At 59.7% G+C, this 17309-nt stretch overlaps 5 protein-coding genes across 5 annotated transcripts; 1 reads left to right on the top strand and 4 right to left on the bottom strand.

Moving 5' to 3' along the window:
* Window positions 1-1145: 1145 nt before the first annotated feature.
* On the bottom strand, window positions 1146-3495 carry DIP5 (amino acid transporter). The gene is made up of 2 exons (XM_047988347.1): window positions 2668-3495; window positions 1146-2574 (listed from the first exon to the last, which is right to left on the bottom strand). The coding sequence occupies exons 1-2, from the start codon at window positions 3063-3065 to the stop codon at window positions 1260-1262; spliced, it is 1713 nt and encodes a 570-aa protein (XP_047844342.1). The 5' UTR covers window positions 3066-3495; the 3' UTR covers window positions 1146-1259.
* Window positions 3496-7345: 3850 nt separating this feature from the next.
* Window positions 7346-9604, top strand: ATF1_1 (Alcohol acetyltransferase). The gene is made up of 2 exons (XM_047988346.1): window positions 7346-7795; window positions 7853-9604. Exons 1-2 carry the CDS (start codon window positions 7722-7724, stop codon window positions 9354-9356), a joined length of 1578 nt encoding a protein of 525 aa, XP_047844341.1. The 5' UTR covers window positions 7346-7721; the 3' UTR covers window positions 9357-9604.
* Window positions 9514-11997, bottom strand: JDV02_006908 (uncharacterized protein; the record flags this gene model as incomplete). Its single annotated transcript, XM_047988345.1, has 1 exon — window positions 9514-11997. One exon carries the CDS (start codon window positions 11995-11997, stop codon window positions 9514-9516), a length of 2484 nt encoding a protein of 827 aa, XP_047844340.1.
* A 60-nt stretch (window positions 11998-12057) lies between these two features.
* On the bottom strand, window positions 12058-12429 carry JDV02_006907 (uncharacterized protein; the record flags this gene model as incomplete). Its single annotated transcript, XM_047988344.1, has 1 exon — window positions 12058-12429. One exon carries the CDS (start codon window positions 12427-12429, stop codon window positions 12058-12060), a length of 372 nt encoding a protein of 123 aa, XP_047844339.1.
* Window positions 12430-12909: 480 nt separating this feature from the next.
* On the bottom strand, window positions 12910-15363 carry JDV02_006906 (uncharacterized protein). The gene is made up of 2 exons (XM_047988343.1): window positions 15041-15363; window positions 12910-14957 (listed from the first exon to the last, which is right to left on the bottom strand). Exon 2 carries the CDS (start codon window positions 14812-14814, stop codon window positions 13057-13059), a length of 1758 nt encoding a protein of 585 aa, XP_047844338.1. The 5' UTR covers window positions 14815-14957; window positions 15041-15363; the 3' UTR covers window positions 12910-13056.
* Window positions 15364-17309: the final 1946 nt, after the last annotated feature.

Below are 17309 nucleotides of genomic sequence, written 5' to 3'. Positions count from 1 at the left end.
TCGAGCATTTGCATAGGCGAGGCGCTTGGGGCATACAAAAACAAACGGGCGGTGCTGTTTTTTTTCGGCAGCGGGGGATACGGGAGACGCATTAGATACCCCGACGGCCAGCAAGAGCAGCAGCAGCAGCAGCATCATCTGCCTTGCTCCGCGACGCTGCGAAGAAGCGGGGGTGTTTTTCACGCATAGACGATTAGACAAGCTAGACTAATTGTGACGACAAGCAAAAAGATTATCTCGCAAAGCGACCTTGCTATTCGTTTGATTGCTTCTCCGCAGTGTACGTAGCAGATTTCTGCTGCTGCTGCTGCTGCTGTCCCATGTCTCTGTTTCTAGGGAATATCCACGTCTCGTGCCTTATCGCCAGTTTCGTCCAATTTTTTTTTTCTCACACTCCTCTTTTCCCCTCTTGCGACTCTGCTCGCACCCGCCGCGATCCACTATTTGCGGAGTCACGAAGGCGTGTTATTTATTAGCGGGGCGGCGGCGCCAGGTGTTGTCGTCTGCCTTCTCGCGGCCGCTTTCTGTTAGTACTACAGTAGGCAAGGTAGTGCCCGCTCGATTGTCAAGATAAGCATGGGCGGCAAATCGCTCTGATCTCCACCTCGGCTCAGCAGCAGGATATAGGAGGACGAGAGGGGCGGGGGCGGCGCAGTGGCACGTATGTACGAATACTAACTAACGTTAGTAGGACTTGGGTTGGGCCGCGGGCAGCCGGGGCCCCTCTCTCTCTCTCTCTCTCTCTCGGAAGGCGCTAGGGCGGGCATGAAAGAGCACGAATGAAGACAAAGGCAGGGCAGGGCAGGGCAGGGCATGTATGTATGTATGTATGTATGTATGTGCGTGCGTGCGTTCGCGCTATGCGAGAGAGACTGCATCTCAATCTACTGTTCATGCTGCAAAGGTTGATGCCTTGGGGAAGTGTTATGAATGCTGTCGCGTAATACCATGGAGTAGGGAGTGTTTGGCGATACGTATCACCGCGGTGGGTGAGCCGTGGAGAAAGCGCACTCTTGGCAGAGGGGTCGCGAATCGCGACCACGCCAGTCGTATCTAGAGTTTTTTGGCTTTCTTTCTTAATGCGACAAGGGCATCCGCGCCGCGTACGAGTAATGAATGATTCGCTAGGGACGCGCGAGTAGTTCCAGGTGGTGTCTTATTCATTTGACATATGTACTTCATAACTCCATCATAGGTACCGTAATGCGGGCGGCGAAATTCCGCACCGCACGCACATCCAATCCCCCGACTTCTCTCCTCTAGAACAGCCACGAAACGTACCGGTTGTAAAACTTGGCCCAGCCCGTAGCGTTCGCGTCCTTCTCCGCCTTGTGCTCCAGGAAGCTGGCCTCCTCGTTGTCGATGATTTCCTTGCCCGTGTAGAAGTCGGCCTCGTGGGCCTTGACGGCGCGGCTCTTGGTGGCGAGCATGTGGCCAAAGATGAGGATGAGGTAGATGGGGATGCCGAGGTAGCCCGTGATGAACTCCTTGTAGTCAAAGGTCAGGCCGTCATGGTGCACGAAGACGTTGAAGTTCTTGGTCAGGGCGATGAGGCAGCAGAAGAAGAGGGCGATGTAAGTGCCGATGAGGCCCTGCGGCGCCACGTACGGCATGGCGCTGTTGGGGATGTTTTGCGCCCGGCGCGCCTTGAGGAAGTGGATGTAGGTGACGAGCAGCGAGATCCACGACAGGATGCCGAAGATGGTGGTCAGGTTGACAAAGTAGGAGAAGATCTTCTTGGAGTCGTCCGACACAACCATGAAGGCCAGGCAGGCGAAGCCCGTGCAGACGAAGAGCGCCGGGTACGGCACGCCGCGACGGTCCGTGCGACGGAAGATGGCGGGAGCGGAGCGGTCACTGGCCAGGCCGTAGAGCGTACGGCTGGCAATGTACAGGTCCGAGTTGGCGGCGGAGAAGACGAAGATGAGGATACAGGCGTTGATGATGTGCGGCAGCACCTTGATGCCCGCGAGGACGGCAGCGACGACAAAGGGGCTGGCGTTGGCCGAGGCGTCCTTCTTGTTGGCAAAGGCGAGCTCCTTGGAGTTGTAGGGGACGATCATGCCGACGAGCAGGACGCTGAGGCAGTAGAAGAAGAGGATGCGGAAGAAGGTGAGCTTGATGGCCTTGGGGATGCTGCGGCGCGGGTTCTGCGCCTCGGCGGCCGTGACACCGACCAGCTCGGTACCGAGGTAGGCGAATGTGGCATTGACCATGACGGACCAGAAGCCGACAAACTTGGCCAACGAGCCCGTGCCGTAGAGAGGAGCAAAGGCGCCGGGGTCGCTCCAGTAGCGGAATCCCGGGGCGTCGTGGTTGGGGCCGCCCCCGGCGGCGATGATGAGGGAGAAGAGGATGATGCCAACGACGACAATCACCTTGAACGACGAGAGCCAGAATTCAAACTCGCCAAAGAACTTGATGCCGCCGAGGTAGTTGATGCAGAAGATGACGACAAGCAGGATGGCCACCCACACGCCCGGGTTGACCTTTTCGCGCGGGACCCAGTACTGGAGGACGAGCGAGGCGGCGGTAAGCTGGTTGGGCGTGACGATGATGTACTTGAGCCAGTAACTGGGAGGTTCTTCGTTAGTCTTCTTTGCTCTTCATCTCTGCGTTTCGAGCTGCCGCAGCATCCGACAAGGCGAGAGGGGAAAAAAAACTTACGTCCAGCCAAGAGCAAAACCGAGGGACGGGTGGCAGTAGCGCGTGGCATAACCGGTGAAGCCAGAGGACATGGGCAGCCAGGCGGCCATCTCGCCGAGGCCAGCCATGATCATGAAGACGAGCATACCAACAAAGGTATACGAGATGAAGAGCGAGCCGGGGCCAGCCTGCGCGAGTGCCTTGCCGGTGCCGATGATGAGACCCGTGCCGAGAGCGCCGCCAATGGCAATCATGGTGATGTGGCGCGCCTTGAGGCCGCGGTGCAGCGACGTCTCGGGCGACGTCTCCATGCCGCGGATGTCGACATGCTCGTAGGCGTCCTTGCCGCTCACGGAGCCGCCCTTCTCAGGGTCGGACCCCCGGGGCACGTGGCGGGCGTGGATGCCCTCCGAATCCATCTTTGTTGTTGGTGTTGTTGCAACAGGGAGCTCTCGAGCCTGCTTCGTACAAGTGTCTCAACAAGACTCTCTCTCTCGGCCCCCTTTGTGTTTCCCGCGAGTCAACGGCAGCGTTGGATCCCGGTTGCAGAAGAGAGCACGTCGCGTACAGGGCGCTCCTTTTCAGTCGGCGGCGAAGCGACCACAGAGGAGACGAAGCCGACGTAATGACTGGCGCGGCTGATGGGCTCTCAGACCAGTGATTATTCAACCGCCGAATTTGGCTGAGACGGTGGCACTGACAGGAGAGTCTGTTGAGCGCTGGCTGGAGATGGTCAAGTTCTCTCTCGCCCGGATGGTTTCACGAGCGGATCGTCGATGCTATATACTTCTGCCTTGCCAGCAGGAGTTGGCCCTCCCCGTTCATGCTCGCTCAACGAGCTGGGGGGTGGCAGCCCTTTGCGGTGCTTGCCCGGGCAGCCAGCCTCCTTTGGGACGAAAAAGGCGACCCAGTGTGTGGCACACTAGGAAGAACGCCCCGTGGGGGCCGCCATCCCAGGCCTTGCCCTTCTTCTTTTCCTTCTGGGCCATCGCGCCAGGGGCGCGATAGAGAGGGCGGGGATCGGGGACGCCGCATAGCACGGGCCAAGGCCGCGCCGCAACATCAATCAATCACTTCTCTGTGGCTGTTTCGTTGCAGGCTGCAGTCCGGCCAAACAGCACACACTTGGGGGGAGCCTGATTGCCTCACCACGACGCCTCATAGGTCCAACGTGACTGACCAGGGGGGCGGAGACGGAAAACAAGCGAGTTGTGGTCCCCCCCAGTCACGACGAGAACGACTGTGGGCTCAACACCTCAAACGACGCCAGCGGCAATTGGACGCCATCTGTGGGGAAGCTGGCAGGGAAGGAGATACGGTTCCTTCTTCGCCAGATTGTGCCCTGCTTGGCGGGTGTCAGTGGCTTGGTGGAATTCGAGGCTTATCGGTGAAGGATCCGCCGAGGTGGTGTGCTGACCGTGGTCCCCCTTCTAGGCTTGCATGGCATTGCCCTTGCGGCCGGCCAAAGACAAAGGTGGAGGCAAGTCGACTCATTACGCACAGTCTATGAGAGTCAAGTCCAAAGATAGTAGAGACATAGTATGTCGGCTCGCGTTCCGAGCAAGGGAAGCGTAAAAGGGTGGCACGTTGCAGTGAGCACGGAGTCCAGGCCCAGGGCGGATTGCGACGTGGTCTGAGCTGTTGCTCACGGGGAGGCAGGGATGGTCCATGCCCCTGGTCAGTGCCCCGGACGCTGATGGATGAGATCATGAGACGGATACGACGAGAGTTGAACGGGAGCGCGGGGCAGGCGACTCTCTGGCCTGGCAATGGTCCCGTTCCCTCGCCTTCTTGGAGGCGCGGCTGACCCTCGGCTGCATCCATCACATCGCACCCCGGCCACGGGCCACCTCTCTGAGAAGCGTGGCCCGCCCCAGGCGAGCACCATCCCGTTGCATGTCTTGCAGTAGTAGACGCCTCCGTGGAGCGGACGGTTGTCAGATTTCCTCATGTCGCGGCAGAGTTCTCCCGAGCACCGTGCTCGCTGGTCCAGGCGCAATATATAGCATTTGTCCTGGCCGGAAACGATCTTCATCAGTCAGGTCCTCTTGTCGAACGCGAGCCCTGAGAGGGAGTGGAGAGGGATGCAAAAAGTAGACAAGGATGATCGCAGCCAACATGAAATTCATGCCCACACGCGCGTCAGGCAGCAGGCGGCGACGAGGGCTTGGAGGGCATGGCTGACACGACTCGCTCCAAACCCGCATTTCTGTTCCGCACAGGCCGCAGCGGGAAAGCAACAAGGGTCGCGCCCAGCCTGCAGGCTCATCAACAAGCGCGCGCGGACGGGGCGCGGAATGGTTCTAGAAAGGGCCTTCTGGGTGGAGCGGAGCCCTCACACACCGGCGATGCTGCGCTTTTGAGGTGAACAGTGCGTTGGGAGGAGACGAGGCTTGGTGATCCTCGCGGGCTTGATTCCACCTGCCGGCGCTGGATTGGCTCCCGCCCGTGGATTCGATTTGTCTTGTTTTTGTTCGCTCCCCGCTAGCTGGCCTTGTCACTCCGCCTCTTTGGACGTTTCGTGATGACGGCTGGCCGCCCTCGTTCCAGGGAATCTTGGTCAAGGCGTCCGGGTCCCTTTCTCTCCCCACAGTCGGATTGTCTTCCCCAGGATGCCACGCTCGTTTTACCTACTCTTTTACTGGCGCATTGGCGTCACAAGAGGCTTGGCTGACGGGAAAGACCGGCTCCAGTCGTTCCCCAGTCTGCGATGTCTGTTGAACACGCTCGGTTCACCCCAACATTGCGGAGAAGCGCTGCTGCTTGCCAAGGCGCGTTCCCCAGGAATTGCGACATGTAACTTGATCCGTGCCCTCTCGTGGTCCCCGAGCACAGGAAGATGACGCCTCTTCGTGCCCTGCCTCATCACCGCAGGCCGGAACGGACAAGGGAAGGTGGCGCGGCGAGCGGGAGCTGGCGGGCGCGCACCGATCGAGGGACGTCCTGCGTGGATGGATGGAAAATCTCGGATCAACTGCCTTTGGCGTGAGGGCAGCCACAGTTTGTCTGCCGGTTCCGGTCAAGCTTAATGTCAAGGTTGTCCGCGGCAGAAGGCGAAGGCCAACAAGAAGTGCGCGAAGTTCTTAGCGCTGCCAATCTGACGCCCCAGTAGCCAGCGCGGCCTGTTTTTTTGCCAGCCGGGCCGCGGAAGGTGCGATGCGACCTGTGCGCTTGCCGTCAGTCCGAGTCCCCCCGGTCTTTCTCCCCCCGCTGTTGCACCCCCAGCGGGGAAGGAGCAGCGGCCCGTAGTACGTACCTACTAAGTTTGGTACTGCGACGATCGGCCGCGACATCAGCCAAAAGGCGGCAGCAAAACCTCCCTTCACAAAAATATCAAACCATCCCGACTGTCGCCCGGACCACGTTCAACCTCGCCAGGCACGCGACACACCTGTCGTCGTGCGCCGCCCTGCGCGCCCAGATCTTATTCCCGCCACGGGCGCATCTCAGCTGCCGCGCACCCGTCTTGGCCGAGGTCTTGGGCGTTCAGACGTCCAATGCGAAGAGCCCGCACAGACGCCACAGAGCGGGTTCCGACTGCCGCGTCCGATTTACCGGGGTGTGCGCCCTCTGCGTCACGATCCAAGGGCGTAAAGGACACGCGGATGGCACGAACCATTGCAATGGAATATTTTGATATAAATGGACGGCCGCCCCGCTAGCCGGGCAGGCCTCTAGCGATTGCTCTCGTTTGCCCGCGGCTCTCCACATGGCAACGAGCCCAGCAATCCGGGCGGACGCGCAGAATACCGTCGCAATGTGCTGGCGTCATCTGGTGACGCATCTCGTACCCTCGCTTCGCTTGATGAATTGCAAGTGCAAATTCGACGCGAGTTTAGAGGACTGACTCGGACCTGTTCTCAGGCGTGGAAAGTTTCTCGTTGGACTTGCATGCCCTCGTTCGACCCCGGATGAGAGACGACTGCTGCTCGAGACCGAAGCTTCTACCTGTCGCGGTGGAATGTCTCAACTCTACCGCTCCAACCTAGAGCCACACAGGCGTACTTGACGTTGCGCTGCGTTGTCGAACATGCACGATATATTGTCTTGCCTCAGCTGCATCCTGGCGTAAAGTCCGGTCTTGCCGATGAGCCCGGTCTTGCCGATGAGCCAAGCAAGGACCGTCAATGCAAAGAAAGCTCGGCAAATTCGGCATTCACCGTGCTGCTCCGCGGCGTAGCTCGTGGGTTGTTCACGGGCCACCGGGGCGACGTTGTGAGCGCGAGATGCCTTCTTCGTACGAAGCACGCTGTCACGGACTCGCAACACTTTCGCAAGCATCCACGTATCTGCTTCGTGCCCTAAGAGTGGCTGCATTTGTGGCTGTACACACAAATAGAGCCAGACCGATGGACCAGGAATCAACGGCGCGCAGAATGTCATTATGCGCCATTTGCCCGCATGCATGGACGTTGACGTCCCTGACATGAAAGTTTGAAGCACGCCCGGACTGCAAATAGGCCCATGCACCCGGCCCAGCGACCGCCCTATCCGTACATCGGCAGTGAGATGCGTCGCGGGATGCCCAGTTGCGCTCATCTCAGTAATCTCCGTTGGTGTTGGTGCAGGCGCGTGATTCGCGCCCACGTCGGCAACTTGTGGAAACAAGGCTCTCGCCAGAATCGACCCGGAGCCGCGGTTTGGGGGCCCTCGCCCTTCAGCAGCCCCGGCACTCACTCGCGAGTCGTTGACGATGGAGTGTTAGCCAGCGGGATGAGTGGCGCGCCTTGACGACAAAGGGGCTGAGCGCCACCCTAACGTGAGCCACTGGGAGTGGTTTCGTGGGCTGCATGGCTGAACTTTGGTAACACAACAATGCGTTGTCGAGTCTGCGGTGCGGCACCGCAACGCATTCACGAGCCAAATCAATCCCTGCCGCGATGTCGTGCTTGCCTCCCTTCTGGCTGGGGGGTGAGACGCCCACGGTGCGATATATGACAACGGCGGGCGTACGGCTGTCGGGGCGTCACTTCATAAAAATTCCATGGCATGGCAGGGCTTCGTCTCCAACTGTGCGCTTCGCGTCTCAGCGATAGTCCGCCTTTCGTCCATCCCTCTTGCGTCTCGTCATCATCATGGCGGTAGCAACTTCTCTGAGCTTGGCCAAGGCTGAGGCCACACCAAGAGTCATTCGCAACCTGTCCTGCAGGTATGTCGACGCGAGGATAACTGCGAGCACTTGCTGAAGCTGACCAACTCCTACCAGCGAGCTGTATCAGGCTGCCGTCCATCTCCTGGGCCAGTACGTCGGCGCTGTCATTTCATGCCGCTACGCCGTGCCGCCGCATCTCCGGAGCCAAGATGCAGACGCCGAGCTGCGACTGGCGCTCGAGGCGGCACTCGCGCAAACCGTGCTGGACCACCCCTTGTTGCAGTGCGGCATCATCAACGAGGATTCGCGGAAACCATCTTTTGTCGAGCTTGATGCCGTTGATTTCGCGAACCATGTGGATTGGGTGACCCTGGATGCATCAGACGACCTGCACGGGGCGCTGCGTTCTACTCTAGAAGCAAGAATCAGCCGCAACTATCCTGATGGAGCAACTCGCCCGGGATGGAGGGTTGTGGTATTACAACCTCACCCAGGGGGCGATTCAGCGGTGCTTGAAGTCGTCTTCCTCTACAACCACATCGTCGTGGATGGCATGAGCGGCAAGATCTTTCACGAAACCCTCCTCCACCATCTCAACTCTCAGGACCCCCAGGAGCCGGTACCAAACCTTGATCGCCGCGTCCTCCACCTTGTTGACACGGCGGCACGGTTCCCGCCAGCACCTGAGACTGTCACTGCGTACCCCATCAGCATCTACTTCTTTGTTGGTGCCCTCTGGAAGGCGTTCAGGCCCAACTTCTTTGCCGCGCGAGAGGGCCTGCTCGCGAAGTGGGCGCCCATACAACTGAAGCCATACAAGACAAATCTCCGGGTCGTTACCGTCGGAAGCGGGTCTTTGTGCAATATCCTACGCCTCTGCAGGGCAAACAAGACGACGCTCACGGGCCTCCTGCATGGCATCGCGCTGCTTTCATTTGCCAGACAGCTCGATGTCGCGACGGCGCCCGGCTTCGAATCTGGCACGGCCATTGACATGCGCAGGAGCACACCAAAGGCTCCCGACGGCTACCCGTGGTATGATCCAAGCCGGACGGCCTGCAACATCCTCTCCACCATATTCCACCGGTTCGACAAACGCCTTGTGAGCGATGTGCGTCGCCAGCTCGACGCAGCACCTCCTCCGGATGATGCGGGCGGTTACGATCAATTGTGGATGGAGGCTCTCGCCCCCGTCGTTTGGGCAGCGGCGCAACGAACGCGCCGAGAGATCGAGGCGGCCCTCGCGCTGGGCAATCGCAACAACATGCTCGGGCTTCTCAAGTACGCGTCCGACTGGCGCGCGACGATGCGGGCTCAGGCGTCGAAGCCCCGGGCCGGGTCGTGGGGGGTGAGTAACATTGGCGTCATCGACGGGCACGCGCCGAGCGCGAAGACGGACTGCGGGGCACACTGGAGCGTCGAATCTTGCACTTTTACCATGAGTGCCGAGGCGACGGGCACGGCGGTGCATATCAGCGCTGTCTCGGTCAAAGGAGGCGAGCTCAGCGTCGAGCTGGCCTGGCAGGACGTGGTTGATGGGACGGTCATCAACCAGCTGGGAGACGACCTGAAGCAATGGTTGGAGTATTTCGGAACATCCAAGGTCAACACCTCCTAGAGAGTACGATGACGATGGCAGGTTCCGGCGAAGCCTACACGTCGACCGGAACGCCAGTTTGCACAGGTCTCGGTGCAAGAAATGGTTAAAACATCATGTATCAATAGCGAGCGCCTGCTAGAATGATTCTAAAAACAATAACAAAAAGTCACAATGTCTATAAGTCGACGAGGATGTCCTCGTCCGTGCCGCCGAGCTGCTTCCGCCACAAGGCCGCATACTTGCCTCCCTTGTCCAGCAGCTCCTGATGCCTGCCCCTTTCCACGACGGAGCCCTCGTGCAGGACGAGGATCTGGTCCGCGCGCACCACCGTCGACAGCCGGTGCGCGACCACAAAGGTCGTGCGCCTCCTGCTGACTCGCCGCAGCGCCGCCTGGATCTCCGCCTCGGTCTCCGTGTCGACGGCGCTCGTGGCTTCGTCGAGCACCAAGACGGGCGGGTCTTTGAGGAAGACGCGCGCGATAGCCAGGCGCTGCACCTCGCCGCCGGATAGCTTGACACCCTGCTCACCGACCTTGGTCGCGTACCCGTCGGTAAAGGAGAGGATCTTGTCGTGGATGGCCGCCGCGCGGCACGCCTCGTATACCTCATCGTCGGTGGCCGAGAGACGCGCGTACCGCAGGTTCTCCATGATGGACGCGTTGAAGAGTAGGGGGTCCTGCGGCACGACGCCGATGACGTCCCGCAGCGAGCCCTGCGTCACGTCGCGCACGTCGTGGCCGTCGATGCGCACGCCGCCGCCCGTTACGTCGTAGTACCGCAGCAGGAGCTTGACGAGCGTCGACTTGCCCGCGCCCGTGGTGCCCACCAGCGCGACCGTCTCACCCGGGCGCGCGACGATGCTGACGTCGTGGATCGCCGTGCGCTTGTCGTCGTAGGCAAAGTCGACGTGGTCGAACTCGACCTTGCCCTCGACGACGGGGCCGAGGCGTGGCGCGCCGGCCTTGTCGGCGACGGTGGGCTCCGTGGTGAGCAGGTCGAGCAGGCGCTCGGCGTCGATGAGGTCGGCCATGAGGTAGCGGTACTCGTGCGACAGGAACTTGATGGGCCAGATGAGGAAGTCCCAGTACTGGATGAGGAAGACGAAGTCGCCGGGCGAGGAGCGGCCGGCGTGCACCTCGTGGACGACGAGGCACGCCAGGGAGAAGAAGGTGACGGGGATAATGGCCTCGCTGAGGGCCGTGATGTACGCGTCCCACCTGGACCAGTCCCTCTTGGCGAGGAGGTGCCCGTCGACGGCGGCACCGAAGCGGCGGCGCTCGTGGGAGAACATGTTGAAGGCCGAGACGGTGACCCAGCCCTGGACGGCCTGGTGCATGACCCTCGCCTCGCGACGCTCCGCGCGGGTGACGCGGCGCCTGTTGCCGACGTTCCAGCTGGACGTGACGACCTCTGCGGCGAGGAAGAGCAGCGACGCCGTGACCATGCACAGCGCGACGGCGGCGTTGAACTTGACGTACAGCAGCACAAAGGCGACGGCCATGTCGGCGACGGTGGGCAGCATCTCCAGCACCGCCGTGTCGAGCACGCGGGTGAGCGCTCCCCCTTGCTCCACGGCCTTCATCACCTCGGCCGAGTCGCGGTCGGCGTGGAACTCCATGGCCAGCGACATGACGTGCGCAAAGGCCGCGTTGGTGAGCCGCCGGTACGAGAACTGCTCGACGGGGATCTTGGCCAGCGCGAGCACCATCTGCAGGCCCGAGTTGTCGTGCACGAGCGTCAGCGCCAGGTACACGCCCAGGTCCGCGTACGGGAGCTGTCGGTCGAGGAGCTTGTCGGCGACGATGCCGAGCTGCGAGGGGACGAGGATGTTGAAGATGCGGTCGCCGATGAGGCAGAGCACGCAGACGAGCAGGCATGCCTGGACCTTGATGTCGTCCCGGGGGATCAGGTACGGGAGGAAGACCTTGAAGTTTTCGAGGTAGACGGTCCAGCTGCCGCTCTTGCGCAGCTGCGTGGTCCGGATATCCTTGCCTTCCTCATCCTCCTCCTCGTCATCTTCGTCGCCGGCTGCGCCCGAGTCCGACGTGGACTTGCTGCTAATGGACTGTTGATCCGTGCCGTACGACGACGACGGGTCATCAGTGCCGTGGCCGAGAAAGGGGGTCTCCTCTTCCGGGCTCCCGACACTCTTTTGCTTCCGCCAGGGGCGACGAGATAGACAATCCACGAGGGGGCCAACAGCGAGGAGCAGCCGTGCGAGCTGCACGACAAGCACCGTCGACTGCTCCCTCGTCCGGCCGCCGCCGTCGCCGCCGGACACCACCGTCTCAATAGTCCATGCCGGGACGCCAAACACAATGGAGAGCGTCGCGACGCCGAAGACCTCGCTGACCACGAGCCGCCGCCTCAGACAGACGGCGGTCCAGGCCAGGGCATAGTAGACGGCCGCGACGGCATGATCCTGGCGCTGTGCCAGGGCATCGCCTCGCAGCGCAACGAGGACCGCCTCAGCGACGTACGCGCCCGCGATGAGGCATAGGACGGCCGACCGGAGCACGTTCTTCCGCAGGAGGGCGCGCGCGTCGTGGTTCTTCTTGCCGAAGTTGACGAGAAACGATACAAAGACGAAGAATAGTACCAGGAGCGTGGAGGCTACGTATAGAAGCCTGGAGAGGCTGGCAACAGAGGCCCGAGCCATAAGGGGGGAGAGAGGAGGAGGAGGTTCCGAGTTCGTATGTCGTCGGATCGTGCCGAGAATCTACAACGGCTGCTGCTCGATAGTGATTGCCGAAAGCCACAGTCTCCTTTCTCGCACCGGCACATTGATCATTAAAACGGAACGCATGCTGAAGAAATTCTCGCTCACCACCAAAAGGATGCGGGTGTCGTCAACTCTGAGAGCGTGGCTGTGCTTAGCCCCTGGTGTGCCCTTGATGGAGACGTCGGGGGACTGGAGGAGGGGCGGGAGTTTGATTTGAGGCTTTGAACAAGAGTCACCGCCGAGTGACTCACCCCCTCTCTCTCTCTTCCCCCGTCCTTGCCTTGCCTCATGGTTTTCCATACACTGGTGCCAAATTTTTGACTCGGCCGGACTGCCGCCGCCGCGCGTCTGTGGCGATGAATCGTGCATTGCTTATATTCCGTAGTCAGTGGTATGTAGTCACTCGCAATGGCTCATGCTGTCTTGGACGAGGCGGGCTCTCTGCCACCGCAGCTGTTAGCGCTGACCTGGGTCAATGGGTATTATCAGGCGGCGAATCGTCGATTGTCACAGTTGAGACTAGCAATTCGTAGCCGCCAATGCCGGCAGTTGACTCTTTCGGCTTGGGCCGCGAAAGTGACCCCACACTAGGTATTGGTGTCAATTGGATAATCATACAGTTTATACTACTGTAGTCTGACAGGCCTCCAGTGCGCCAGCACTCTGCGAGACAGCGGCCACCTCAAACCGGAGCACTTCCGAGAGACTGTTCAGTGTTGCCAAAGCCCATCCGCCTGCTCATGTCGTCACTGTGCCGCCGCTTCGTGATTTATTAGGGGTTGAACAGGGGCGAGACGGCGTGAAATCAAGGGCGGGAGCAGCACCAAGCCACATCATAGAGAGTGCCAGATAACTGGCATTCGAGTTACACCCACGGGCCATGGTATATATCCTTGCATCTTCTGTCAAGTACATTTTGTTTTGTTTTTCCAAACTCCAGTCGCTTCGTCAATCACATAGTGGTGTACACGGACATGCATCATATCATCCAATGCCTCAAATCCCGCTTGATCGAATCTGGAAGCCACCGCCACGTTCCCGAGCATATCGAAGCCGCGTCTCCTTGCCCATCATGGACGCGACTTCCTGCCCATCTGCCGCGCTCGCCCGGCTACTGACGTCTTGCAGCGCGGGCCGAATGAGCGCTGCCATGGAGAGGAAGCTGTGACACCGTACCTGCACGCGGTTGGCAACGAGAATCGAGACGACAGCAATGAGCAGCTGTATGCCGACTGTGAGACCGAGGATGAGGTGCAGATACGTCCAATTCGTGATCTCGAGAGTGATACCCTTCAGAGGCGCCATGCCACGGGCCTTGATGTTTCGGTTGGTCTGTGCCGTGACGGCGATGCTGCCAATCGCGAACCTCGCGACAAGCAGGGCCATTCTGTCGGCAGCGCCATAACACGCTTCACCAAAGTACGACTCGGCCGGGTAGCTTTGCCACTGGAACGGCTTGGTGTCGTTTGTCAGACCGTTCGGCGATGAGCCGTATCCCTGGAGGGCAATGGCTGGTGCCGCGTACTGCGTCACATTGACGCCGACTTCTTGTTCCTTGATGACCGCGTTTACAACGGGGTCAATGGTGATTTCGCAGCTATACGCCCAAGGCTCCGTCCTGGAGGCCTCGAAGGCGTCGACGCGACCCGAGAAGTCCCCAGATTGTGTCGACGGGTCGTGGAGGAACGTGGTCTGATCTGGGCCGTTTATGTACGGTGTTTCCCAGTCTTGCTTGGTTCCGTTGCCGAAGTCGACAGTAAAGGTGTAGTTAAGTCCGTCACCGCCCTTCACTACACGCCAACCCTTGCACTCAGCGTAGACAGAAATCGACCGGTTCGAGGCAACGTTGGGCTGGAATGGCTCATCGTCGGGTGTCGCTTCATAGAAAACATACGACCACGTTTTCCTGTCTTCGTCCCAAAACAGTAAGGGGTCGTCTGGGTTGTAGATTTTGCCGGGCTTGGGCAGGTCGATGATAAGGGCCGACTGAAGGGAAAGGGACACGACACCAAAGGTATTGGCGGTGTATCGCCTCGCATTGATAGTTTGAGATTCGTTAAGATTCCGAGAAGTGTTATTTGCAAGTGCCGGCCGCACCTGGATGTCGGACATGTCTGGGATACCGACCATGCCCGGCTGAGTGACTGTGAATTTATCGGCCGGGTTGACATTGTAGGTGATGCCGAGTAGGGCAAGGGCAAGTTGCGAGGCCAGATTGAGCGCCAGGAACAAAAGCATAAAGGCATGCACGAGTGGGCGACGCGACGTCCAGCCCAGCATGATGAGCCGGCTAAGATTCTCGCTCTGCAAGATCAAATCGGCCTCTTGGGGCGTGTAATCGCGCTGGCTCAGCAGCCACCATCGCAGCTCGCCCACGTCCCTCTTGAGGGAGCTGGCGAGGTTCAGGCTGAGGCCTATGGAAAGGCCAATGACGAGCGTGTTGAACTCCTTCTTCTTTCTGGCCGGTAGGGCGTCCTTGTTCCCGTAGCTCCAGATGACGCCGTAGATGGACATGGCGAGCGCGACGGTGAGGAGCCAGCGACAGAGGCTGAACAGTCCCATCCGTCGCAGCTGTTTGCCGCGGTGGAAATTCTCGTACGCGTAGCTGGGCCCGGCCCGCTGCGAGGACGCCGAGGAGTGGCGGCTGTTGGGCCGCAAGGGCTTGGTGGAGGAGACGCCCATGTCGTCGAGATCATAGGCCGTCGAGGACGCCGACAGAGGCTGGATCTTCACATCGTCGGCGGCGGCGGCCATTGATGCTCGGGAGAAGCATTACAGGATCCGAAAGAGAGAGAAGAGGCGCCGAGGTTGGGGCGACACAAGGGTGAGCTCGCGAGCTTTCAAAGTCAAAGTTGTGGCTTCCGTTCCGACGAGATACAGCTGGCTGGCTTTTTCAGCTGCGCGGCCGCCGTCGAATTATTTAGTACTTTCACTGCTGTAGGTGCAGTGGCACTAATAAGGTACGTACGTACTAACGTACCTCTACGCAGAGGGTCTGGCCCGACATGGCATGGCACCCCTATTCGTTCGCCCGCCTGACTGGGAAGGTGCGAACCGGGAGCGATTTTTTTTTTGACAAGGCAGGCAGGTCGGCAGAGAAAGTAGTGGTTTTAGTTTGCCGGCAACTTTGTAACTTGATCGAGACGACTCCACGCACTCCTCGGCAAAGAACATCCCGTAGGTGGTGAACAAAACTGCCCAACATGACGTGCACCCGACGGTGACTCCATGATTTCTTTCCTCCCCCGACCCCGACAACCGGACGCCGTTCTTCAGCAGCGCCATCTGGGTCGGTTTTTCTCCACCTCAGTCTGTGCCACGCCGCACTACCAAACCCCAAATCAACCGTTCTTGCGTGGCTGCGGGGCCGCTAAATTCCCAACGATCGCCGTGGCAGCCTCCACCTCGGCCTAGGAGGGATTCGGTGGCGTCCTACAGGGCTGCAAGGGCCGGTCGGTGGTGGCAGCAAATTCCCTCGTCTATGGAGAAGCACAACGACCATACTCAGTTCGGCTCCCGGATGAGGTTGGAGTGGTGTCACATGGACTGACAGAATCCTTCACAGAATCACACAGCCAGCCAGGCACGCACGACGTGGGGACTCGTTCAGGCCTCCAAACAACGCAATCCGACGGCACCTCCCAGTCCACAATCCCCTCGCCAGAGTCTGAGCACTCGACGGCAGCATGGCAGCAAGCAGGTCGTTGCCGCGACGAGGAGAGCTTCAGGGGGCACGATTGCCGATCGCCGCCCAGAAGAAGATATTACCGGCCGGGAATGGGTCTGACTGGATGCTGGGCTTCAAGCCCCTTCCCTCGATGTCCTGCAATCTTTCCCTCTTGTTTGTCTGCGAAACTCCAAAGCCAGTCCGACCACCAACAGGGGCCAATGGCGCGACGCGAGTCGGACTCGCCGCTGACACAGCCACGTCGGAAAGGACTGTAATACGTCCAGGCCGTCCGTGCCAATGCAACCGGCAAGGAGAGAGCCACAGCGCTCTGCGTCACTGCATCAGCTCACTTGCTCCGCTTTCAGGGCGATGGAGCTCTCGAGATGTCTTGCGACGGGGGTCTGCGAAAGCATCCAACAGACAGACACCTCTTTATTATCGATGCAGTGAGGCTGGACGAATGCAACGGCAGGCCTTCTCACTCAAGCTTGCCCCATTGATTGTCAATTGCCGCCGAGCCGCCACTAGAAAGCGATCTTGGCGGAGCCACACATCGCGTCGTGCAGCACGGCAGTCATTCGATTGCGAGTGCTAGTTATACTGACGTAAGTCAATGGAGGAAACCTTGGCACCTCGGTTTCTGTGGCAGTGCAGATGCGATCACATTCTCATCTTCTAGAAGCTAGGCGGCAGCATCGAGGGCGACGATGCCAAAAACGCCTTCCTCAATGCGTTACTCTACAGTTGCGTAATTTCCCCGACATCACCAACAATGCGGTCGGCATCGGGCCGCGGCCGGTGTAGCAGGAGAAGCACCGACAGCTCCCACTATAATTAATGTTTCCCGCTTGCATACCGGCGGGATCCCGTTGCAACGTCGCCTCCACAGATACGAGCGCAGCTACAAAGTATGGGCTGGCCAACGATGCCATACATCATGCTCGTATGCTTGTTTGCCGCGAGCTCACGATCAATGACGATAGCAGCATGAAGCTGCCTTCTTTTTCGCCGATCATGTCTAAACGTAGATGGATGCGTGGCCCGCTCACTCCCGTCAGGTGCACCATGCAGCCCTCGCGGCCCCATCCAATACGAACAGCTCGACTTGTCCATTGGGTCACGCGAGCGGGAGGGACTTGGCCTTGTGCTATGCACTGCGTAATTCGGATACCCTGGCCATACTGTCAATGCTGCTATACGCCACCCACCCATAAACACGCCGGTGACGGTTACCTTCAGCATGTTGCACCGAGCGACGATACGGACACTCTAATAATAGGGCTTCGCGTCGACTTCTAGCTCGACACCACAACGCTTGGATTGCAAGCATTTGGCAATCTGACATGCCACAGATACGAACGTGCGCGCCGAATGATCGTCATGCGGCTGATGTACTGCTCACGGGTTGGGCGTAGTCTCCCGGGTCGGGACCTCGCGGGACTCCGCGCAGACGCCATGTATGCAACTGTTCTAGTGTTTGCATCTACCGACAGAGACGCACGGAGCAGCGGGCAACGTCCTGCGGTGAGGCAGCAATGATTGAGGCGACCGGTGGGCGTGCCGTCTTATGCTTCGTACC

Source organism: Purpureocillium takamizusanense, chromosome 6 (genome assembly GCF_022605165.1).
Source record: "Purpureocillium takamizusanense chromosome 6, complete sequence".
In the NCBI taxonomy this organism is placed as follows: Eukaryota; Fungi; Ascomycota; class Sordariomycetes; order Hypocreales; family Ophiocordycipitaceae; genus Purpureocillium; species Purpureocillium takamizusanense.
Note: the sequence above shows the minus strand (reverse complement) of the source record. Positions and strands in the feature narration are given on the sequence as shown.

Coding starts and splice junctions, on each gene's coding strand:
- DIP5 (XM_047988347.1), bottom strand. CDS start 3,065: ATGGATTCGGAGGGCATCCACGCCCGCCACGTGCCCCGGGGGTCCGAC. Junction 2,575..2,667: donor GGTTTTGCTCTTGGCTGGAC/GTAAGTTTTTTT, acceptor AGAACCTCCCAG/TTACTGGCTCAAGTACATCA.
- ATF1_1 (XM_047988346.1), top strand. CDS start 7,722: ATGGCGGTAGCAACTTCTCTGAGCTTGGCCAAGGCTGAGGCCACACCA. Junction 7,796..7,852: donor ATTCGCAACCTGTCCTGCAG/GTATGTCGACGC, acceptor AACTCCTACCAG/CGAGCTGTATCAGGCTGCCG.
- JDV02_006906 (XM_047988343.1), bottom strand. CDS start 14,814: ATGGCCGCCGCCGCCGACGATGTGAAGATCCAGCCTCTGTCGGCGTCC.